This window comes from Xyrauchen texanus, chromosome 13, assembly GCF_025860055.1.
Source record: "Xyrauchen texanus isolate HMW12.3.18 chromosome 13, RBS_HiC_50CHRs, whole genome shotgun sequence".
In the NCBI taxonomy this organism is placed as follows: domain Eukaryota; kingdom Metazoa; phylum Chordata; class Actinopteri; order Cypriniformes; family Catostomidae; genus Xyrauchen; species Xyrauchen texanus.
This window is the reverse complement of record NC_068288.1, coordinates 12,298,356-12,323,557: the sequence shown is the minus strand read 5'-3', so window position 1 is coordinate 12,323,557 and position 25,202 is coordinate 12,298,356. Positions and strand designations below refer to the sequence as shown.

Below are 25,202 nucleotides of genomic sequence, written 5' to 3'. Positions count from 1 at the left end.
CATTGATAGCATAAATAGCCATAGAAATTGATGACCCATGGACTTAGCCTATACATATATGTCCAATCGGTTACAGATGTAGGCAGCAGAGATATAGAATCTGCTCTTAACATGTTAATAATAGCATTAATAAGGGCTTATCTATACTAGTTATTTGTATAGCTCATACAATTGGATACTCTGCCTCAGGACTAAATTATAGGAGACAAGAATTAGTTCTGATGTCTGTTGAGTTATTGCTCAACCCCAGGTGTGGTTCAAATGTCCCATGAGATTGAAGACATTGGCACCAAGTCCTAAGAGAGTATAATTTAGTTTTAGGCTAGCTGGTGGATAAACACACAAAACATTAAAGCTATCAGGTCTCATTTTAACTAAAGTGTTGACTGCAACAATAGTTACTAATCACTAATTTCTTAATTGTGTTACACCAGATGAATTAGCTTTTTGAGATATTCATTTACAATTATACTGACTTTAACATTTAGTAGAGTCTTAAACACTCTTGGGCACTCTTAAAGGGATAGTTCACCCAAAAATAAAAATTCTCTCACCCCCCTATGCCATCACAAATGTGTAGGAAAATTAGAATATCTCAGCTCTGTAGGTCCATGCAATGCAAGTGAATGGTGACCAGAACGCAGAAGGGCCAAACATGACATAAAGAAGGCATAAATGTAAACCATACTCCACTGGTTAAATCCATGTAGGTGTAGGTGACAAACAGATCAATATTGAAGTCATTTTTTACTATCAATCTCCACCTTTGACCAGCCCCAACTAACAGGTTGTTGAATGTGAAAGTTAAAGTGTAGATTTACATTTAAAAAGGATTTAAATATTGATCTGTTTCTCTCCCATAGCTATCGTATCGCTTCTGAAGACATGGATTAAACCACTGGAGTCGTCTGGATTACTTTATACTGTCTTTTGGGCTTTCAGAGCTCTGATCATCATTCACTTGCATTGTAAGGACCAACAGAGCTGAAATGTTGTTTTAAAAATCTTTGATTGTGTTCAGCAGAAGAAAGAAAGTCATACACATCTGGGATGGCATGAGGGTGAGTAAATCATAAGAGAATTCACATTTTTGAGTGAACTATCCCTTTAAATTCTCTCTTTTGCTGTCTTTCTAGGGTGTTATTTGATGTGATGCAGGTTGCTACATTTTTCTGGTTAAGATTGCGTTCATTCCTTGTTTTGAAAGACTTTATATTTCATGTTCTTGATAGTCAATATAAGCCTTGCAAGGATTTGCTCAAAAACTGCCCCCATCCTCCTCCTATCAGCAGCAGATAGTCTCTTAGGATGCGCTCTCTCATGGCTGTCCTCTGCGTGAGTTCTGATAAGGTCTTACTGCTTTGTAGATGAATCAATATATACATCAAAAGCCCACAATTTCCCAGAATTAATTCCTGTGGTTAAGCGCTTGCCTCACAGACACCTTAGAATGGCTGCGGAAAATGAGTTTGTCTCATATTAGAAAACATGTGATGTTATGTGAGAAACATATTTAAATGCCGTAATGACCACTTATAGGGTAAGTGCCCCTTTCAAGTGACACAGTCTATTAAAATGTTGTCAGTGGCATCATGGTAACGTAGTCCTATCAGCTTTGTTTAGATGACTGTGTTCAAGTTAGTTAGTCTCATTTAGACGACTCTCTTTTTGTCACTCTCACTCTCTCTCTCTCTCTTTGTCAAGGGTCAGCTGTTTATTTAACAGTGAGGCTGCTCTGTAACGGAAGATGGCCTTATTACAGAGTGTGACTGCTTAAATTCCACTCACATTTCAAAGCTTGATTCCCCTCCATTTAATTTCTTTTGGAGTAATTAACAGCATCAACTCTGTCATATTTCATTTGTACGTATCCATGGTGATAGCACACTCACCAACCCCCATGACATAAACCACAGGATGAATATCCCATATTGTTTAGGTGGAGGAAGGCTCCTTTTAGTCAAATTATGGGGAGGTGGGCAGGGCAAGCATTAGAAGTACAGTGGCATTCAAAATATGGATTAATGGCTAATTAATAATTAATTAAAGATGTGGTCATCCTGCCTGCCAACAAGATGGAATAAAAGTAAAGAGAGGCATCGAGACAACAATATGTGGAGATAAAATACATCTGGAAAAACTTAGTGGATACTCAGTGGTCCTGTCATCTTCACAGCATTCACAGCGAAGCATCTATTAAATTAACCAATAAACATATTATTCAAATTTCTACTTTTTAGCAGCGTTATGTTCCACAGTGTTAAATTTGCCCTGTTTAACAATATATATACACTCACCTAAAGGATTATTAGGAACACCATACTAATACTGTGTTTGACCCCCTTTCACCTTCAGATCTGCCTTAATTCTACGTGGCATTGATTCAACAAGGTGCTGAAAGCATTCTTTAGAAATGTTGGCCCATATTGATAGGATAGCATCTTGCAGTTGATGGAGATTTGTGGGATGCACATCCAGGGCACGAAGCTCCCGTTCCACCACATCCCAAAGATGCTCTATTGGGTTGAGATCTGGTGACTGTGGGGGCCATTTTAGTACAGTGAACTCATTGTCATGTTCAAGAAACCAATTTGAAATGATTCGAGCTTTGTGACATGGTGCATTATCCTGCTGGAAGTAGCCATCAGAGGATGGGTACATGGTGGCCATAAATGGATGGACATGGTCAGAAACAATGCTCAGGTAGGCCGTGGCATTTAAACAATGCCCAATTGGCACTAAGGGGCCTAAAGTGTGCTAAGAAAACATCCCCCACACCATTACACCACCACCACCAGCCTGCACAGTGGTAACAAGGCATGATGGATCCATGTTCTCATTCTGTTTACGCCAAATTCTGACTCTACCATCTGAATGTCTCAACAGAATTCGAGACTCATCAGACCAGGCAACATTTTTCCAGTCTTCAACTTTCCAATTTTGGTGAGCTCTTGCAAATTGTAGCCTCTTTTTCCTATTTGTAGTGGAGATGAATGGTACCCGGTGGGGTCTTCTGCTGTTGTAGCCCATCCGCCTCAAGGTTGTGCGTGTTGTGGCTTCACAAATGCTTTGCTGCATACCTCGGTTGTAACGAGTGGTTATTTCAGGCAAAGTTGCTCTTCTATCAGCTTGAATCAGTCGGCCCATTCTCCTCTGACCTCTAGCATCAACAAGGCATTTTCGCCCACAGGACTGTCGCATACTGGATGTTTTTCCCTTTTCACACCATTCTTTGTAAACCCTAGAAATGGTTGTGCGTGAAAATCCCAGTAACTGAGCAGATTGTGAAATACTCAGACCGGCCCGTCTGGCACCAACAACCATGCCACGCTCAAAATTGCTTAAATCACCTTTCTTTCCCATTCTGACATTCAGTTTGGAGTTCAGGAGATTGTCTTGACCAGGACCACACCCCTAAATGCATTGAAGCAACTGCCATGTGATTGGTTGATTAGATAATTGCATTATGAGAAATTGAACAGGTGTTCCTAATAATCCTTTAGGTGAGTGTATATATACAGTGCATCCGGAAAGTATTCACAGCGCTTCACTTTTTCCACATTTTGTTATTAAATTTCATTATTTTCCTCAAAATTCTACACACAGTACACCACAGGGCAGTTTCTCCCATTCTTCTTTGAAGGACCTCTCAAGCTCCATCAGGTTGGATGGGGAGAAGGCGGTGCACAGACATTTTCAGATCTTTCCAGAGATGTTCAATCGGGTTCAAGTCTGGGCTCTGGCTGGGCCACTCAAGGACATTCACTGAGTTGTCCCGTAGCCACTCCTTTGTTATCTTGGCTGTGTGCTTGGGGTCTTTCTCCTGTTGGAAGGTGAACCTTTGCCTCAGTCTGGGGTCCAGTGCGCTCTGGAGCAGGTTTTCATCAAGGATGTCTCTGTACATTGCTGCATTCATCTTTCCCTCGATCCTGACTAGTCTCCCAGTTCCTGCCGCTGAAAAACATCCCCACAGCATGATGCTGCCACCACCATGCTTCACTGTAGGGATGTATTGGCCAGGTGATGAGTGGTGCCTGATTTCCTCCAGACATGACGCTTGCCATTCAGGCCAAAGAGTTCAATCTTTGTTTCATCAGACTAGAGCATGTTTGAATTAGACCTTTTGGCAAACTCCAGGCGGGCTGTCATGTGACTTTTACTGAGGAGTGGCTTCCGTCTGGCCACTCTACCATACAGGCCTGATTGGTGGAGTGCTGCAGAGGTGGTTGTTCTTCTGGAAGGTTCTCCTCTCTCTGCAGAGAAATGCTGGAGCTCTGTCAGAGTGACTATCAGGTTCTTGGTCACCTCCCTGACTAAGGCCCTTCTCCACCGAGCGCTCAGTTTGGCCAGACGGCCAGCTCTAGGAAGAGTCCTGGTGGTTCCAATCGTCTTCCATTTACGGATGATGGAGGCCACTGTGCTCAGAGACCTTCAATGCTGCAGAAATGTTTCTGTATCCTTCCCCAGATCTGTGCCTCGATATAATCCTGTCTCTGAGGTCTACAGACAATTCCTTGGACTTCATGGCTTGGTTTGTGCTCTTACATGCACTGTTAACTGTGGGACCTTATATAGACAGGTGTGTGCCTTTCCAAATCATGTCCAATCAACTGAATTTACCACAGGTGGACTCCAATCAAGTTGTAGAAACATTTTACAAACAAACTTCTTTCATGTTGTCATTATGGGGTATTGTTTGTAGGATTTTGAGGAAAATAATGAATTTAATCAATTTTGGAATAAGGCTATAACAACAAACTGTGGAAAAAGTGAAGCGCTGTGAATACTTTCCGGATATATATATATATATATATATATATATTATTCATTGATCATGAATCAGCTGTTCTTTAAAGATTACTGAAAAACAAAACCACTGTAAATTTGGTTGCATGTATAGTTTATAAATTGCATTGTTTTATTTTTTTTAATTGCAAAATGCTCTACATTTTACCTGCTCTGTATAAATATAATTTTGGAATAAATGAATAAATTAAATGTTCTAAATGCATTGTAACCTAACAATATCTCAGACGTCCATGATTATCCACTTGAATCAATGAAATAGTCAATTTTCTATCAGAATTCTGAAAGGGAGGCGGGTTAGAGGATGTTGGCCTGAAGTCCCTTTCCTATAGCAACCCTCTGCCGTTCAATCTTTCCAGACATTAAATTAAAGGTCACATGCAAATCACTATCTGTAAAGGCATGGCACACACAGCATTGTGGAAAACTTTAAAAAAATCAGATACGGGCAGGACATTTTAATAAAATGTGTGCAAATGTGCTGTTTTCTCTTAATTGCTCTCCTCATTAATAGTGTTGATTTCATCGGTGCACTTTTGTGGATTAAAGGGACACAGTTCATTACAGTTCAATCCTTAGCAGATATCTGAAATCAAGTCTTCATTTTCCAGATATCCCTATATGATGCAGACTAAAGCAATAGGTATGCAGTATGTGACAGTGAGTACTGGCATACAGTAGGTAATATAAACACACACACACACACACACACACACATATATATATATATACAGTATAATACAAAATATAACCAAACTGGAACCACGTCAGGGCATTAATGTTTTAAATGTTCTCTGTTTGCTGGATATACCTTAATGCTGACAGTACTATCAATGTATGGATCAATTTCTGAATGCCTTCTTTCCCAGCAGTTTTGGCTGTCAGTCATATACTTTTATGTATGGTTATTAATGCATCTAAACTTTCACCACAGAGGTGCCACAATAAAATGATCAGATTTAAAACCAGCATTCAAATTTCAGCGGTCTGCTGTTATGTTGCTTTGAGAAATCATTACTATTAACCATGCATGAATTATTAATAGAGGTTGCATGAAATATTTTACTGAACACCGTGTCACCGTGCTGGTCTGGGCTCAGAGCAAATGGCATGTCCCTCGGTCCTTCTTCGATTCCAGACCAGCCATCTGCATGTTTAGACCAAAGAGGCTCCTCTGAGAGATCCAGTCACTGAGGTCTTGCATTAGATTGTGTTCATTTTGTCATTCTGGTTGTTTAGGATGGATGATCTGTCTTTAAATGAGATTACAGTTGTGTTCTGTTGGAAAATGTAAAAATCTCAGAATTGTCAACACAAAGAGATGTGTTCATCAATTGCTACAGTGAATTAGCTTGAATAAAGACACAAGGTGATGGCTGTTTAAAGGGATAGTTCACCCAAAAATTAAAATGATCTCATCTTTACTCACCCAAGAATATTTCAGCTCTGTAGGTCCATACAATACAAGTGAATGGTGAACAGAACTTTGAAGCTTCAACAAGCAAATAAACGCAGCACAAAAGTAACCAGTAAGACTCCAGTGGTTTAATCCATGTCTTCTGAAGCAATATGACAGGTGTGGGTGAGAAACAGATCAATATTTTTGTAATTTTTACTGTAAATTCTCCTAAGAGCATAATAGGTGGTGATATGCACAAAAAATGTGAATCAACAAAAACAAAAGAATAAGAATGTGAAAGTGAAAGTGGAGATTTATAGTATAAAAAAAAAGGATATCAATACCGATCTGTTTGTCACCCACACTTCGTCGCTTCTGAAGACCACTGAAGCACCGCATTTAACCACTGGAACTTTCACGCTGCCTTAATATGCTTACAAAATCTTCGTTTGTCTTCAGCAGAAGAAGGAAAGTGATACACAAGGATTGCATGAGGGTGAGTAAATGATGAGACAATTTTCATTTTTGGGTGAATGATCCTTTAATGACACCAATCAGGTACCTGCTTCCAATTTCCTTTTCCTTGATCATGCTCCAGACCCGCTTTAAGCTTCGGTCACATGCAGAACTTTGCATGCTCAGTGATTGTTCTTTATAGCGTTTGTTGTTTTAATCCATGAACACATGTAAGATGTCAACATGACAGTGCTTCTTTAGTCTATGGTGCATGGCTTCTCTCAAGTCCCCTCACACTACACACACACACACACACACACATACAAACACACACACACACACACACACACACACACACACACACACACACACACACACACACACACACACACACACACAAAAAGCTGGATTCAGATGAGGAACTAACCCCTCCTATCAACTCAGCTCCCGTAGGAACATTTTTGCTAGTTCTTCACCATCATAATTATAATAAATTTGACATTTCTCAGACAATATTGATTTCTTTATTTTAACATTTCACAGTCAGTGATGGTCCAAAGCATTGAGAAACAGGATGTCTATTGATCTGGGATTGAATGAATCCCTTTCGTGTATGTGATCATTTTTATAAGGCCTTTCCTCCAAACATAAATCAATATTTTATTCTGTTAGTCCTAGAAGGGGGGTGCAGGGTGTGCTTGATGTCATATGCCTGGACAGAGACTTGACACCTGGATGGAGACACCAGGTAAAGCTGGAATGTGTAGAGATTTATGTAAATGTCTTCATTAGCATATGTTTTAACCATTAGTGAATTCGGTCATTAAACCCTCTTTACCACATACAAATGGGATTTGTTCTTGTGTTATATAGTGAATAAAGATATTACATCTCAAAAATACACTAGGGATGGAGAATATATGCCATCTGAAATATTGATTACATTTAATGAAATACATTTTAACTGACAAAATCTGATTAAAGTGTTGAGCAATCTTTAATAACATTAAGCACAGTATAGACAAAACTTCAGATTCATTTTTATCCTATTACAAAATCTAATCTTGAAACAAATACTGTATGTCCATTTAGCAAAACTGAAGTCTGCGGACTGACATTTGCAAACTTTATTTTAAGATTTAAGGTTATTTTTTCTGCCAAAGACATAACAAAACTTGTAAGTAATTTGTTATGTATTAGGTTATTTAATCTTTCTTATGTTTTATTATCATCCTCACAATGAGAGAGAGGAAGGATGTAAGGAAGAGTGCAACTTTTTACAGCTTTTGTATAAAGCAATTGGATGCCCATCGTTACGCCCAGATTTGACCATTTTATTTACCATTTTATTTCCGAAAGAAACTACTTATTCTTGTATTTTACGGGATGGAAATGTTTCACAGGCTGTTGCATCCTTGTGTTTTGTTATTTCAGATGTTCAGTAGAGATATGACCTTTTCAAAAGTTCTGGCTACACTAAAAACGGGTGTCGTGGAACTATAGTAAAACAATAGCACTGTTAAATGTAATAAGTTGACTGTACTTAAAAAAGTGAGGAAACCAACTGCCTTGAATAATCAAGTAAATATACTTCTATCAGGAAGACTCGCAGACTTGAGTTCAATTTAAGATGACATTTATTTGAGGAATATAAAACAGAAATGTAATGTTTCTCTTTGACGTAAGGCCCGTCTGGCAGTCTGAAGAAGTTGTACTCTGAACCGTCATATCCTGCCGGAGATAGGAGGCAGGGGCGAGGAGCCTACCCCCGTGCAGGACAGGACTCAATAGGTGATTGTGGGGTGGAGGAGGTTGCCGTGTTAGTACACTGTAACAGCAATGTGATAGATTGTGAGCAGACTTATAAAGTAATGGCTTACATGTGATTGGCTGGGAATTACCCCGCTAATGATGCGATGATGTACAGCTGCTAGTCTTCCCGCTAGAACTATGCAGCACTTACATTTATTTGGCTCAAGTAAATTGGACTATTCCTAGTTCACTTTACTTGAGCCATATGAGTACATTTACTGCCAAGGCATTTTACTTAGATTTTTAAAGTAAGGTTAACTAATTCGATTTTACAGTGAGAAGTTACTGTACCACTCGATGAGCTGCAGTTTTAAGGAGAGTGTTTCAACCTTTTTTCTGCGACGGCACACTTTTTACAACTAAATAATTCTACAGCACGCCACTATCCCACATAGTCTAACCATCGTCAATATTTTTCCTTTTCAAGAACTTGTCCATGTTTTTTGTCCGTCTGTAGCATGTTTACATGTAATGTTTGAAATTCGGCTATGCAAAAAAAAGTCACATAGGTAGGCTACGCTGCATGAGGTCGCAGGTGGCAAGAGTGCTAAATGGGTAATGATAAAACAACAAATGTGCTTCTTTTATCATTTGTAGATTTGTTCTTGCAATGCCACAACAAATTACAGGAATGCAAACTCATGAGGGGCAAAATAGGAAAGACAATCACTGGTCCATGAACATTTTTTCTGGGGATATTTCTTTTAAAGAATAAGCTAAAAGCACCAATTCCAGTTATTTTAGCGATTCAAGTTTATTCAAGTTTACAATAGTGCAGAATTAGATGCAAAATAAAGAGTATTTTGGTGAGGCTTTCTTCTGTTTCTCAAATTGAATTAATTTTATTAACTGATTAGTTCAGTGACCCCATCTGGAAATGTCACTAGGTGGTGACAAATGAGCATTAATGAGACAAAAATAATAGTCTAGTAATAGTGAGTTTCAATAACGTCATTCTCCTTTATTAAAACTTGCATGGATACAAATCTACTGACTTTAGTATAATAATTATAAACACAAAGCAGATCTACGGATTCATTCTCCTACAGTAGCCCATTTAAACTGCCGAGCATGACTTTTATCATAAAAGACCACAATAATAGACAAATAATAATCATTTTGAGTTTCAATAATACTCTTTCGTCATTGTGAAGCGCATTTCACATAAGTTGAGGCGACGCGAGCGTCAAGCGCCGCATTGCCCTCCACATGACAAGTTGCAGAAAGCGTCACAGAGGGGCGATTTTAAAAAAAAGCGTGAGGTGTGCACAATAAACATTGAAAACATGTATTTGGAAGAGACCAAAAAAAGCTTGCAGTTGCTTTGATAGCAGAAAGTAATAAAAGGTCTCGTTTATGTTTAGAAGCGTTTTCTTAGTGAATTTAAATGAGTTCAATATCTGGAGTCTCTGATATTCCTAAACGATAAGGTAATATTTAATTAAAAGAAATTGAGACATTAAATGTCTCTTCACAAATTTGGACAGTTTTTAAGTATTTCTTGTTGCTTAGCACTCTCAAAGACATTATTGGTGACGCAAAAACGTGTGTGTGATAAAAACTTTGACGTAAAGTGACGTCACTTCAGCGTATTCTGCAGCGCTGACGCGAGTCACGTGAGAGACACTTAATTATGTATATATCACTCACTTTTGCACATTAATCATTGCTCTTCACAATCACAAAAGTGACCGATTATGCTTTAAAAATGGTGAATTTCTCCGAAAGATGAGGCGTTTGTATCCATGAAATTATTATTAATATTATTAGGCCTATTATTATTTTCATGCATTTAGGACCCTATTTATTTTGTGGAATTTTATAATTTTCCACGGCACACCGGATAATCTTTCACGGCACACTAGTGGTTGGGAAACATTGCTTTAACCAATATCAAACATTAATGGAACATTGAGTAAAACATTTGGGCAAAGCACAAACACCTCTCAAGTTTAGCGGCTGACATTAGTCTAAAAAAATATGAATTATATAATACAAACAAAAACGTGAAAATGTTCGTCATTAGTGAACGCGTTTCAGGATAGCGTCCTGAATTAGAGGTTCAACAAACACGCAACTGCGATCTTTCCTTTTTCGTTCTTTTTGTCTTTTTTTCCTTCTGAAGAATCTGGAACGATTTATTTAGAATTATTGACAAAGTTATATCAGTTTCTATTTGCCCAATATAGGGAACCTTGTCTAGGCAGCAGTGCTCACAATTTTGCCTCCGACAAAAGGTTACTTTGTTCTTTTTAGGAAGTAATAACGCTTGAATAATATAAACACATTAATAATGTATGATTTACTTCTCTAGAATGAGAAACCTTAGATTAGAAAATTCTGCCATCTAAACTGAATCGAAATTCAAACTATTGTTCAGACAATATGTGCAATAATAATAATAATAATGATACCAAGAAAAAAGATATAATAGTTAGGTTTATTAAGTATATGCACTACATGAGAGAAGGTTAACACAGAATGCAGAGTAAAAACCATAACATCATAGAAAACAATGGTCTGAAATATATTAGCATGTTAGGAACTGAAAACCAGTTGCATGTAAACCTCATGGACATTATTTCAATATGAAATTAATACAAAGTTAATAACGAATTCCATGCATACTTTCAGAACTGTAAAAAAAGCGACTCATTTCTTCATAACAGTTTACTGCTTAAAATCATAAACACAAACACATATATGTTGTGTATGTATCCATTCTGAAATCAATGTTCGTTGTCCACAAATGTTGCAGATGCATTTCAAAATCCTCGTGTGTGCAGCTGTGTTGTCCTCCCAATCTCTAAATGTTAAAGCTAATCTATAGTGGTAAATGTGCCTTGTAGAAATGATTTTGCTCCCGTAAATCATCAGGATACATATTGTATTCCACATGTATGAAGTTAGCCTATATATCAAATGGTTTCACGGGTATCAACATAAACGAGCTTTGATGCATAACAATACAAATACATTTCCACCACATCGCATTTTTTCCCAGTAGGACTCTTAACTGGCATTACTGAATAGTCCATTTCCAGTCACATTTTTTTTTAATCCGCAATTCTTTGAATGGCCAATTCTGAACTAACATTATTGTTTCCTCCAAGATTGTGTTGAAGAGAACTGTTCACCTTTGTTCCCAGACAGCCAAGTTCCAAACGTGGAAAAATAAGCTTCCATCCACCAGTTTCCCACCCATTCGTTTCTTCAAGTCCGCAACATCAAGGAATACGTTTTATGGACCTGTCGCAGTTCAGCCGGTTGTTCAGAACGGTAACGTATCGTGAAAGAGTTTGTCAATGATCGCAGGCGTGGGAACCAAATCCTCCAGTTTCAAGTAAAAGATGCGCTGCAGTCCCTGCGTGCATAGAGCACGCACCTCTGGCAGCTTCTCCAACAGTTTAGACAATTCACCACTGCAGGACACCTGATCCTTCAGACAGTTTACTAGCTTGTTTTGAAGTTCCTCTGTCTTCTTAGGCTCTTTTAGTCCATGTCTCTCTGGGAAGATAAGAAACAAGCCGTCAGAGGTCTGGTGCATGCTGTAGGCCTATTTTATGTGCATCACTTGGAAAAGGTCAGACCTGTCTTACCTGTTACTATGGCGAGAGCAGCCATGCAGGTGAAGGCAGAGACGTCTATGTTCATGCTCTGAAGATTGGAAGAAAACTCAACGATGGAGTCGATCCACTCCCCAAAGCCTCGCACGCATTGCAACTTGTGTAAAACCACTCCATTGCAAAAAATAAGCTTATCCTCGGCCAGGTTGGATCTGCGAAAATAGTCACTTAACTTTGAAGCTGGAAGGAATGGATCCATAAAATGGATTTAAATGGAAAGAGTTCCGGTCAAAACAGTAGTCTATAGGGTTTCTTACCTGTAAGCCAGCCGCAGCACAAAAAGTTCAAGGAAGGCTGAATCGAAAAGCAGTTCCTGGTCGCATTTGGGCAGGTCAGAAAAACCGGGGATTTTCTCGGCCCATCCAAGGATGATGCTCATGGAAGCAGTGAGAAGATCGTAGAACTGCTGAATGTGCAGAGACTCATCTCCTCCACTGTGATACTCTGGGCTTGCCTGAAACTACAATTTAATGCAAATAATGTTGTAATCAGAATACAATAGAATAGGCTGCATACAAGCAAAAAATAAATGACTGCCCTTTTATTATTTGGGAAAAATTACACTCTTAAAAAAACTCTTAAAGAATGAACTTATCATTGAATTAGTGTTACTTCTGTATTACTAATTTCCTTGTTGATGGATTTTGAATAGCCTGTTGATCTTTCATTTTATATAGAGTATATTAAAACGGGATCAAACTTTATGCTGTTGGATTTTCCAAGTGCATGACATTCTGTGCAATATTGGAAGCTTAATGCTCACTTTAGAGTAGTCCAGTCGGGCCATAGAGGGATTGGAGTCTATGTGCGCTCTCACAAGGATGTTCAGGAGATTGACAGGTGTCAAAGAGACCGGGATGTCCTGCGGGCTTTTTGGTTTCGATGGGAGGCGACCCCTCCGACCTTTTAAACTGGCTGTTCTCACGACTAAAAAAAAGAATTAGTTACAGCCTGCACATTAAACACATTGCCTCTATGTAATAACACACGTTACTTAGTAACTAAGCAAGATTTGATCCTAAAGAAGAAAAAAAGACCTTACTTTGATATATACCTTCCTTTACCATCCCCACCACCAGGCACTTTTGAAACCGGCAATACTGGCATCGATTTCGGCGTCTTTTATCCACAGGACAGTTTTTGTTTGCCAGACAAACATATTTGGCGTTTTTCTGCACTGTTCGCTATAAAAAAAGTAAGGACATGTATGTGATGTAAATAATTATATACAATTCTGCAATATAACTACATTCACATGGCACTAATAATCACACACACACACACACACACACACACACACACACACACACACACACACACACACACACACACACACACACACACACACACACACACACACACATCAGGCAACAACTTGAACTGCAATCACAGTGGGAAGTTACAAAGAATAGGACACTTAAACCCAATGCTGTGTAATACATTCAAGGGCTGGACAGGGCAGACATTCGGTAAATACAGATCCGTGAGTTGCCATAATTCGGGGTCCCCCGACACTCTATCCGCGACCCCTCTTGTCGGATTAGCGCAATTATTCTATCACGATGGTGACATAAAGATCTGTCTTAATGCCACCACTGGGAGAGCCTGTTACGCATGGTTAGGTGAGATCCGACGCTCAGTGCAAACCAATTTATATCTAGACGAAAGGAATGGTGGCAGCGATGAACGGAGGTGTCCCTAGGTGCATACTGAATCAAATCAATACAAGTGTGATAATTAGGGGTAGCTTTACTGTAGACCGGGTTCTAAAGCGCCCCAAGTTTCCAATCTGTAAGCAGTTAAAGATCTAGGCAGGCAACAGAAAGGATATGAATGATGAATGAACTATAATCGTTGTACCCAAGACACTAGTGGTTACCCAAATGGGACCATCCCTTTAAAAAGTGTACTGAGAGACGGTTTGGATAGAGCTAGCCAAATGACAAGTTTGTCGTTTGGGACGTGATAAATGTTGTTCTTTTTTACCTTGAAGAATCCTTTGCATCCCTCACAAGTGCGCACTCCGTAGTGCTGGCAGGCTGCGTTGTCCCCGCACACAGCGCACAAACCCTCACTGGATGGGGATCCTCTATTCGGAGGTGAGGCCACCGGGCTTTCCAGTAAGGGGTGCCCGTGGCCGACGTTGAGCGAGTGGGTTAAACCCAAACCGTGCTGTTTCCTCGGAGGTGCCGGAACGGCAAAGCTCTCCAGCGCACGATGAGAACCCGGAGTGTCCATGGACACGTGGAGAGATCCGTCGAAGCGCATCTGGCAGCTTGACATCTGTGTGTCAGCGGGAGGCTGCTTGAACGAGAACAACCGAGACATCGCGTGTTTACGCTGCTGGCCTATTATATGTGACGTCGCCAGATAGTTCTGATGAAAACTGTGAAGGGACCCGCTTTCGTCCCACGTGTGGTGTGGAGGAGCTGGGAAACTAGGTGATGGGGTGATGTTTGGGGTAGGCGGTTTATAGTATAAAGGTCCGCTATGGGGTATGCTCTCCTCGGCTTGGTGCGCCGGATGGTGCTGCTGATGGTAACCGTGTGTGGGTATCTCCTCCACTTTGATGGACAGCTGCTCCCCAGAGTGGGACATTTGGTAAAGGCAGGGAGGCTTTACGTCGTAGCTGGAACTGTAGGTGTCCACAAACGTACTGAAACTGGGGAGCGAAGAAGTGACAGATATTTCTGCGTTAGTCAGGTCCATGCTAAACTTGACAAACTCTGGCGTTAGGAAGTCGCAGTTGTACTCTCCCGTGGTGTTGTAGCTGTAACTCTGAGATGCGGGGCTGGCTCCTGGTGGTGATGTCCCATACTGAGCCTGGACGCAGGGCATGGCTGCAATGTTAGAAAACTACATTATAATGGATTTCTCTGACAAGGTGCAGGACATGTATTCAAATGTTTCTCAGGTTCAAACTATTGGGGATTTTTTATTATTATTATTATTATTCTCATGGTGAGCTTTCTGCAACACACATGACATACAACCAATAATAACCAACTGCAGAACCATACAACAGGCCTAACTGTGTTTTCCTATATATATATATTTATATATGTATGCACACTTTCAGACATTCAGTTTACCTCCACACCTGCTACTTTTATCCCTCGTGGAACAATCTCTGAAGTCAGGGCTCGTGCACGGGTTGATGTCAGAGCGTGTCTCTCTGTTAGTTTGCTTTACTGTGAAAAAAAGAGACTTTAATTATCTGTTTTTCTTCCAGAAGTCAAGATCTACATGTATTTAACGCCTAAAGTGTCCTTTAAAATAATGTATTAAGTTAAGGCTGTGTGGCAAAATAAAATTAATTTCTGAAGACAAAATAATACAAAATTGCTGTTTTTGATTATAAGTATAGCCTAGATGTACCTATTATTTAACCACGTTCTCACATTTGAACTTTTAAAATACAGTTTTATTGCAAAACAACTTAATGAAAAGTAGATTTTATTTACCATTACATACCTCAAATCGCTATTTGGAAGACTTGAAAATTGTGTCTCCATGTAGCTGCTCCTGTTGCGATGTTTCGTGTATAGAAGAATGCATGTGATGCCAAAGCCTATTTTGTGCGCTCCTAACTCCTTCGGCTGCACGCGAAGACTGGAACTCAAGCGCTGTGCCTTTGTTTATGAGAACTCAAAATGCCACAGCCCACGGGCCAATGGGGCGTGACGTCATAAGCGCCAAGCTTTGACGCGAGTTATTCTCTGGACAGAGGGACCGTTCTTCCGCGCGCTCATTTGCGCACCTCATCTGCGCGTTTGCATGTACGGGGCTATTTTAATTTCCTGTACAGTTTCTGTTGAGCAAAATCATTTCCAATATAGAAACCACCCACACAGGATAACATATCTCACTGATTGGTACTAATACAGTGGCTTTCGTTGTAGGCTACTCCTGCAGAGGTTATGTTTTGGGTTTTATCAAAAACAACGTTCTGTCTGCGAGCTGAAGGAAAATAGAAGAACATGATCAAGAATGAAAGTTAATTAATTTCTTCTGTTGCACATGTCTTATTCACTGATTTATGATCTTATCCATGACCATACTCTTTTGATGTAGTTTCTTGATACTTGCACATAACTAATGAAAGTTCAGGAAAAGTTTCAGTAGACTGAGATGTGTTTAATCTGATTCCATTGCTCTCTTTGAGCACTGAAGGATTTCCATTGTGAGGAGGGAATCCCGCTGTAACAGAGGACACTTTGTTTGATCTGAAGAGAGCTGCGTCACTGTGACGCCTGATGCGGTCGCGTTCAACTTTTTTTAGGTTTAAGCTTTCACCTGTGCAACTGAAACGGCAAAGAAAGCAAGAGAATGAAAGAAAGAGAAAGAAATAGAAGGAAAGAAAGAGGCAGAGAGAAAGAAAGAAAAAAGAAAGAAAGAGAAATAAAGAAAGAAAAAAGAAAGAAAGAAAGAAGGAAAGAAAGAGAAAGAAAGAAAGAAATAGAAGGAAAGAAAGAGGCAGAGAGAAAGAAAAAAGAAAGAAAGAAAAAGAAAGAGAAATAAAGAAAGAAAAAAGAAAGAAAGAGAAAGAAAGAAGGAAAGAAAGAGAAAGAAAGAAAGAAAAAGAAAGAGAAATAAAGAAAGAAAGAGAAAGAAAGAAGGAAAGAAAGAGAAAAAGAAAAAAGAAAGAGAAAGAAAGAAAAAGAAAGAGAAATAAAGAAAGAAAAAAGAAAGAAAGAGAAAGAAAGAAGGAAAGAAAGAGAAAGAAAGAAAAAAGAAAGAGAAAGAAAGAAAAAAGAAAGAATGAAAGAAAAAATAAAGAAGGAAAGAAAGAGAAAGAAGGAAAGAGAAATAAAGATAGCAAGAAAAAAGAAAGAAAGAAAGAAAAAAGAAAGAAGGAAAGAAAGAGAAAGAAGGAAAGAGAAATAAAGATAGCAAGAAAGAAAAAGAAAGAAAGAAAGAAAAAGAAAGAAAAAAGAAAGAAGGAAAGAAAGAGAAAGAAGGAAAGAGAAATAAAGATAGCAAGAAAGAAAGAAAGAAAAAGAAAGAAAAAGAAAGAAGGAAAGAAAGAGAAAGAAGGAAAGAGAAATAAAGATAGCAAGAAAGAAAGAAAGAAAAAGAAAGAAAAAGAAAGAAGGAAAGAAAGAGAAAGAAGGAAAGAGAAATAAAGATAGCAAGAAAGAAAAAAGAAAGAAAGAAAAAAGAAAGAAAGAAAGAAAAAAGAAAGAAGGAAAGAAAGAGAAAGAAGGAAAAACGAATAAAGATAGCAAGAAAGAAAGAAAGAAAAAAGAAAGAAAAAAGAAAGAAGGAAAGAAAGAGAAAGAAGGAAAGAGAAATAAAGATAGCAAGAAAGAAAGAAAGAAAAAAGAAAGAAAAAAGAAAGAAGGAAAGAAAGAGAAAGAAGGAAAGACGAATAAAGATAGCAAGAAAGAAAGAAAGAAAAAAGAAAGAAAAAAGAAAGAAGGAAAGAAAGAGAAAGAAGGAAAGACGAATAAAGATAGCAAGAAAGAAAGAAAGAAAAAAGAAAGAAAAAAGAAAGAAGGAAAGAAAGAGAAAGAAGGAAAGAGAAATAAAGAGCAAGAAAGAAAAAAGAAAGAAAGAAAAAAGAAAGAAAGAAAGAAAAAAGAAAGAAGGAAAGAAAGAGAAAGAAGGAAAGAGAAATAAAGATAGCAAGAAAGAAAGAAAGAAAAAAGAAAGAAAGAAAAAAGAAAGAAAGAAAGAAAAAAGAAAGAAGGAAAGAAAGAGAAAGAAGGAAAGAGAAATAAAGAGCAAGAAAGAAAAAAGAAAGAAAGAAAAAAGAAAGAATGAAAGAAAAAATAAAGAAGGAAAGAAAGAGAAAGAAGGAAAGAGAAATAAAGATAGCAAGAAAAAAGAAAGAAAGAAAGAAAAAAGAAAGAAGGAAAGAAAGAGAAAGAAGGAAAGAGAAATAAAGATAGCAAGAAAGAAAAAAGAAAGAAAGAAAGAAAAAAGAAAGAAAAAAGAAAGAAGGAAAGAAAGAGAAAGAAGGAAAGAGAAATAAAGATAGCAAGAAAGAAAGAAAGAAAAAAGAAAGAAAAAAGAAAGAAGGAAAGAAAGAGAAAGAAGGAAAGAGAAATAAAGATAGCAAGAAAGAAAGAAAGAAAAAAGAAAGAAAAAAGAAAGAAGGAAAGAAAGAGAAAGAAGGAAAGAGAAATAAAGATAGCAAGAAAGAAAAAGAAAGAAAGAAAAAGAAAGAAAGAAAGAAAAAGAAAGAAGGAAAGAAAGAGAAAGAAGGAAAACGAATAAAGATAGCAAGAAAGAAAGAAAGAAAAAGAAAGAAAAAGAAAGAAGGAAAGAAAGAGAAAGAAGGAAAGAGAAATAAAGATAGCAAGAAAGAAAGAAAGAAAAAGAAAGAAAAAAGAAAGAAGGAAAGAAAGAGAAAGAAGGAAAGACTAATAAAGATAGCAAGAAAGAAAGAAAGAAAAAGAAAGAAAAAGAAAGAAGGAAAGAAAGAGAAAGAAGGAAAGAGAAATAAAGAGCAAGAAAGAAAAAAGAAAGAAAGAAAAAAGAAAGAAAGAAAGAAAAAAGAAAGAAGGAAAGAAAGAGAAAGAAGGAAAGAGAAATAAAGATAGCAAGAAAGAAAGAAAGAAAAAAGAAAGAAAAAAGAAAGAAGGAAAGAAAGAGAAAGAAGGAAAGAGAAATAAAGATAGCAAGAAAGAAAAAAGAAAGAAAAAATAAAGAAGGAAAGAAAGAGAAAGAAGGAAAGAGAAATAAAGATAGCAAGAAAGAAAAAAGAAAGAAAGAAAGAAAAAAGAAAAAAGGAAAGAAAGAGAAAGAAGGAAAGACGAATAAAGATAGCAAGAAAGAAAAAAGAAAGAGAAAGAAAGAGGCAGAACGAAAGAAAAAGGAAGAAAGAAAGAGAAAGAAAGAAGGAAAGAAAGGAAGAGAGAGGCAGAAAGAAAGAAAAAAGAAAGCGAAAGAAAGAAAAAGAAATAAAGAGAAATAAAGAGGCAGAAAGAAAAAAGAAAGAAAGAAAGAGAAAGAAAGAAAGAAAGAAAGAAAGAAAGAGAAAGAAAGAAAGAGAGAAAGAAAGAGTCAAAATTAATTTTGTGGTAATCAATATTATGCCACAAATACTGTCGATTGAGTCGATCAACTTGTGTTGAACCCGGAATATTCCTTTAAACAGTGTCCAGGTGTCTCTCTTTCATAAAAGACCGTCTTACAAAACGCCTTTCAATTCCAAGTGCGTCTATAATTAATTATACGAAGTGAACGCCCTCTTTAATATGATTGGACCAGAGGAGTGAATCCTCTAAACCGATTGGCCTGTCCTCCTATCCATCAAATACTTAATTCTATTTCCTGGATTCCTGAAGTAACATTGTAACAACACTGCTGTTACCTTCACTGTCGATGATTTTCCAACAACAACAAACTCCAAACATCTCAAAATTCAGTAAGTATAAAAGTGGGCTTTTGACATATTATTCGCGGTGTTATCGGGCGAAACCTCGCTTTTCGTCGAGCCTGTCCGTGCTTATTCTTGGATGCGAGCCAGCCACTGATGCTCCCAGCCCATTGAGAGTTAATTCTTGAAAGAACCATAATATAAACGTGCATAATTATCAGTTACACTCACGACTGTACGCTATATGTTATCACACGAGCTATTTGTCACGGATTCGACCTGTTGATGTCAGAAATGGTTTTCACGTGAGTTCAAGTGATGTACGGAAGGATCGCTTATGATTCGAGGTTAAGATAGTTTTGATTTCGATATTACAGATTCCTTCAGCGATAAATCCTAAACGGCTTAGCAAATACTTTCCAAAATAGTATTGCTGTAAAACGTGGAAACTAATAATATTTTTCATTATTTTCACTCGATATTATTGACCTGCAAAAGCCGTCTCAATGTGAGTTACCCCGGGAAGAGTTCCTCTTGGCGTAGGTAAGTAAGGGACCGTGGAGAAAGTGCACATTTATTTAGTTTTTTGTTTGTATTTGTACCTTGGTGTATGAACTCCATATCCAAAAGTAACTTTCTTTTTGTAATAGCTTTTTTGTTGAATGACATAGAGACATGAAACTAGCATAATTCAATAGAGGAGGACATTGCGCAACTTTCACAACCTTTCTTTTTACCCCTACTGTTTGTTTAGGGAACCTTGTTCTGTCATTTTGGACATGCAGTTCCCTATTCAAACAGTAGGGGTAATATCAATGGTTGCGAAAGTGGCACACCCGTCCTCCTCTATTAAATGACGCTGGTTTTGTGCCTTTATCTCCTTCAACAAAAAACTATTACTAAACGAAAGCTTATTTTGGACATGCAGTTCACACACACCAAGCTATTACAAAACAAACAAACAAAAAACCCCAAAGGAAATTGCAGTTTCTCCACGGTCCCTTACCGCTGCGGCAGGAGGAACTCTTCCCGGGGTAACTCATATTGCGACGGCTTTTGCAGGCCAATAATATCGAGTGAAAATAATGACAACTATTATTAATTTTCCACGTTTTTCAGTAATACTATTTTGGAAATATTTGCCAAGCCATTTAGGAGTTATCGCCGTTTATGGCTGAATGTGTCTGGAATATTGAAAACAAATCTAGCTTTACATGGGCCTGTATTGCAGCACGGCATCACTGTCACCTTTAAGATTTGAGCCTAAATGCAAACAACTGTCCCATTGTTTCTCATTAGGTGAAATACAAGCGGTTGTAGGCTAAATTTAACCTGTATATGTAGGCTATTTGAATTTTTGGCCTGAATTGCCCGATAGGATTCAAGACTTATAATTGAGCAGGTAAAATAATAACCTATAAGTCCTCTCTCAGACAGTTTACCTGTTTTAGCCATTCTCTCCCTTGCACATGGTAGGCCATAAACGGCCCATGTGGGATAGGCATGATTTAAATCTTGAGTAGCAATAATGACTCATTCACTTCCCTATCATTTAGTGATCATGGCATGCATCCCATGGGCATTAGCCATGATAGAGATTTTCAGTGACCTTCATCGGAGCTTGTCAGTTTTAGAATTCATCCTGTATTCATTTCAAGAAACTGGGCGAATAGAATCGACACTTGACATGTTGAAATAAACACATTTGTAAGAGCAACTGTTGCTGACAGGTTTTGTTTTATTACAGCCAAGGCCAGGTGATGATTTTATATAAGTTGCACAGTATGCTTTAAAAGTTCATAGTCACACAGTGTAGGCTGTTGATATGTATTCTTATAGCCTAAATTATTCTTGCTTTGTTTGTCTGTTTCTTAAACCAGCATCAGGATCAGTCATTTTAGTTGCATAGCTGCACAAAAACCTTCACACAGTACTTCAAGAAATCAAAGTGGGAAGCAGTTATTCTTTATATGGAAAGTAAACATGTAGAACTGAAAAAATGTCTGTCAAGGGAGTCGTTTGGCTAATTCCTTGTGTTTTTGTTTAGAATGTATATGTTAGAAGTAGAGCTGGGTATTGGTTAGGGATGGGACGATATGGTTATCTCACGATTCGGTTCGATATACGAGATGAGGTTTATGATTTGATATAATAACACTTAAATGACAATGCATGGCAGAAAATTGGGTTTATTTTTTGAAAAATGTTTGCGCAAAATGCACATTATAATTTCTCATAAAAATAAAGTTCTTTAATGCACAATATAAATCTTCACATTTTAAATAATAGAGTTTCTCATATAACTTTCACTATAAGAAAAGATCACAAACAAATAAGCCTTCAGAAAAAGTGGGCTACATTTAGGCTGATCAGGAGCAGAACAAGCAATAGATCTGAATAGAAACTGTCCTGAAAAATATGTGAAAATGTTCAGGATTTTATCGTTTTTAAAAACAGGTCATTTCATTTATGATCCCATGGACAGAAAACAATGTTTCACATTTAAAAATTTTTGTTTTGCATTTTTTTTTGGTTCGTGATATATTGAAATTCAATAAGTCATCCCATCCCTAGTATTCATACAGATCAAATGGGTATATTTCAGTTATAAAGTTCATTTTGCTTACATATGAAAACAGTTTTCTCCCAGCTAATGCTGTTAATTATTCAGAGAACCTTCTAACTTGGCACATTACAAAAATAGTAATTTTATTAATTATATTAATTAGTATTTCATCATTTTGGTCACATTTAAATAGTAAATATGAAATTATATTTTGTTACATATTTATTGATTGCATGCATGTATTTACATTGATATTTTAAGCACGTGTTAAAAAGCAGTACTGTCTCTTTAAGAAAACCGGAAGTTCTTTAGAGAGCATCTGTAAATGAACACACATCCGATTTGAAAATGTATGTTTATTTTTTGTCGTTTTTGATCAACAATTGACTGTAAAGAACCAAAAGGGAATTAAAAGAGAAACATTATTCAATGATAAACGGGTTGTGTGAATCTCGTCTTTGGACGCACATTACACGGAACGCTTGGTGCTGAACTTATTCCCCACTATACTACACAGTCACTGGTGAGTGAAATCTGAGCATTTACATTTACACCAGAATAGTGGCTAATCAAAGAGGTTTTTAGTTGCGTGATGTCCTCTCATTGTAGTAGAGGGCTGCGCATAGAGTAAAAGATCGATCCTGGAATTTAAGAAGCGATATCGAGATGTTATCTGTATTATATGTCATGATCAGTAATTTATGCAAACTACTACTCAGTAATCTGATGTGTGATTAGTAAGAATCTAGAGGAAACTGATCCTGAGGGATCGATTGGCTTTCCTAAATGTATCTAAACAAAACTGATAAATGTGCATAATTATAACTGTGTTTATTACAGGGATCAATGGCTTTCAGAAAAGCAGTGAAGGGGACCCTAATAGGGGGTGGAGCTGTCGCAGCAGCTTTTGGCCTGTCACAGTTCTATGAATACAAGAAGAATCAGGTATCTATTTAGATGTCTTGAATGTTGTTACTCTGCCTTATGCTATTTGAATGTAAAGATTTGGCAAATTCTTTTGACAATGTCCAAATCTTTTGGTTGCCCATTTCACATCCATACAGTGACTCCTACAGGTTAGATCGCAGAATGCACAGAGTGCAGCTCGTCACACCCCTCTGTACCAGAGCATGCCTAGTCCTGACTCAGGAATGTGCTCTCTGTATTTATACAGTCCTAAATATCAGCTCAGAAAGAGCACAGCTCAGGTCATGTATTTGTATGTCAAATTACAGATGACATTTGAATCTTTTTTTAAACTTTTCTTTATTTATTATTTATGAAAGAAAAACAAATAGACAACTCAAAAACTGATGTTAATAATAGTAGACCTACCAAATCACGTACATTAACAAATCCCAGTTATACATTTATGTATAACCTCCAAACTTACTCTCTGCTCCCTCTCGGGTAGACTACCGTATTAAATTCAGTTTGTGTTTGCTAAAGGGAGATTACACTTGAAGAGTGATACACACATTGTTTAAAGGATCTCTCTTGAATATGTAATCATGAACAATCTAATCCACATGCATTCACGCCATCCGGGAGAGCGTCACACGCCATGTTCTGTCTGTATTTAAACTAGTGTGAACCCCAGGGGTCTTGTCTGTTTAGATGCTATACCAAATATCGGAAGGTCAAGTAGATTAAGATAATCAACAAGGCTTTCTGAAACAAATGAAGAAAAAAAAGACAGACCCTTGAAGAGCAATGGGAGTCCTGATTTTCTCTCTCATCATTTATTTAAATCTTACCAAGCCCATTTTGTCCATTATCTTGCATATCAACTGTTCCAATCCCAGTGAAACTCCAGGGAGTGAGAGAATTATGCACTTTCAAGGACGTGGTTGCCATGGAGATTGGGGGGGGGGGTTACAGTTAGAGAATATCTTGAGTTTGGATATATTTTTTAATTCACCTGACTGATATCTTGATATCTTGTCACAAACATTTACACTCTGCAATACTTTTATTAGTTTTAGTCAGGGTCAGAGATTAACCAGGAGCAAAATTAGCAACAAAAGTGACAAAAAAAAGTCCCCATTACATTTATAATGTTGGGGTATATTTCTATTCCTAGTAAGGAATTCCTCAGTTTTTTTATTGTTTATTTTCTGTTCTATAACAGATTACATGTTATAACTGTTTTATATTTTTTAAAGGGATAGTTCACCCAAAAATGAAAATTCTCTCATTATTTACTCACCCTCATGCCATTCTAGATGTGTTTCACTTTCTTTCTTCTGCAGAACACAAATTAAGATTTTTGGAAGAATATCTCAGCTCTGTAGGTTCATACAATGCAAGTGAATGGGTGCCACATTTTTGAAGCTCCAAAATACACATAAGTAAACATAAAAGTAATCCATAAAACTCCAGTGGTTAAATCCGCATCTTCTGAAGTGATATGATAGATTTGAGTGAGAAAAAGTTCTAAATTTAAATCAGTTTTTACCATGAATTCTCCTCCCTGCCCTGTAGGGGGCGGTATGCATGACAAATTCAAATCACCAAAAACAAAAGAAGAAGGAGTTCTTGATCTGTTCCTCACCCACATCTGTCGTATCGCTTCAGAAGATATGGATTTAAACACTGGAATCTTATGGATGACTTTTATGTTTCCTTTATGTGCCTTTTGGGGCTTCAAATTTTTGGCACCCATTGACTTGCATTGTATGGACCTTTGTGTTCTGCAGAAGAATGAAAGTCATACACATCTGGGATGGTATGAGAGTAAATGATGATAGAAGTTTCATTTTTTGGTGAACTATCCCTTTAATTTTCTATTTTATTAATCTTTGCTAATGTGGATTGGTTTAATGTGAACAAAACGTAAATCTGAAACATTAAAACTGAAACACGCAAAAAAGTCAGTCATTTCCAGGAGGCAAGTCTTGTCCCTTAATAACATTTTCTACAGTCAACATCATATTCACATCACATTTGCATCCCATATGGATCTTTTCACTGGCACAAACTTTTGTTCTGATGTTTCTCCATTTAATGTATTTGTTTATTTATTCCTCATATCATCTCAATGCAGTCCAAATGGGTAAGCAAAAGTCAAAAGAATGAATTTGCTTTCCAAAAATGGCTTGTAATCATGCATGTGGCAGATGCTAATCTTTGGGATTGTAATGTTAATTTGGTGAGCGTGTGTGTTTTTCTCCTCTATGGCAAGGGCATTGTTACACTCTGGCTGAAGTA

At 37.5% G+C, this 25,202-nt stretch overlaps 2 protein-coding genes across 4 annotated transcripts in view; one reads left to right on the top strand and one right to left on the bottom strand.

Annotated features, from left to right (window-relative positions):
- Positions 1–10,916: 10,916 nt before the first annotated feature.
- On the bottom strand, positions 10,917–16,310 carry LOC127654246 (nuclear receptor subfamily 4 group A member 2-like). 3 transcript variants are annotated; one of them, XM_052141357.1, is made up of 8 exons: positions 15,574–16,310; positions 15,192–15,290; positions 14,086–14,939; positions 13,154–13,283; positions 12,863–13,026; positions 12,357–12,559; positions 12,073–12,251; positions 10,917–11,980 (listed from the first exon to the last, which is right to left on the bottom strand). In XM_052141357.1, the coding sequence occupies exons 3-8, from the start codon at positions 14,935–14,937 to the stop codon at positions 11,745–11,747; spliced, it is 1,764 nt and encodes a 587-aa protein (XP_051997317.1). In that variant the 5' UTR covers positions 14,938–14,939; positions 15,192–15,290; positions 15,574–16,310; the 3' UTR covers positions 10,917–11,744. The 3 variants fall into 3 exon arrangements, with proteins under 3 accessions (XP_051997317.1, XP_051997318.1, XP_051997316.1); XM_052141358.1 differs by having other exon boundaries at positions 15,200–15,290; XM_052141356.1 differs by having other exon boundaries at positions 15,200–15,285.
- A 3,045-nt stretch (positions 16,311–19,355) lies between these two features.
- The window catches only part of LOC127654245 (glycerol-3-phosphate dehydrogenase, mitochondrial-like), a 34,674-nt gene continuing 28,827 nt past the window's right edge, over positions 19,356–25,202 (top strand). Inside the window, exons 1-2 of the mRNA XM_052141355.1 lie at positions 19,356–19,474; positions 22,833–22,937. Coding sequence (XP_051997315.1) covers positions 22,839–22,937 — 99 coding nt within the window. The 5' untranslated portion in view covers positions 19,356–19,474; positions 22,833–22,838. The remainder of the gene's footprint in view (positions 19,475–22,832; positions 22,938–25,202) is intronic.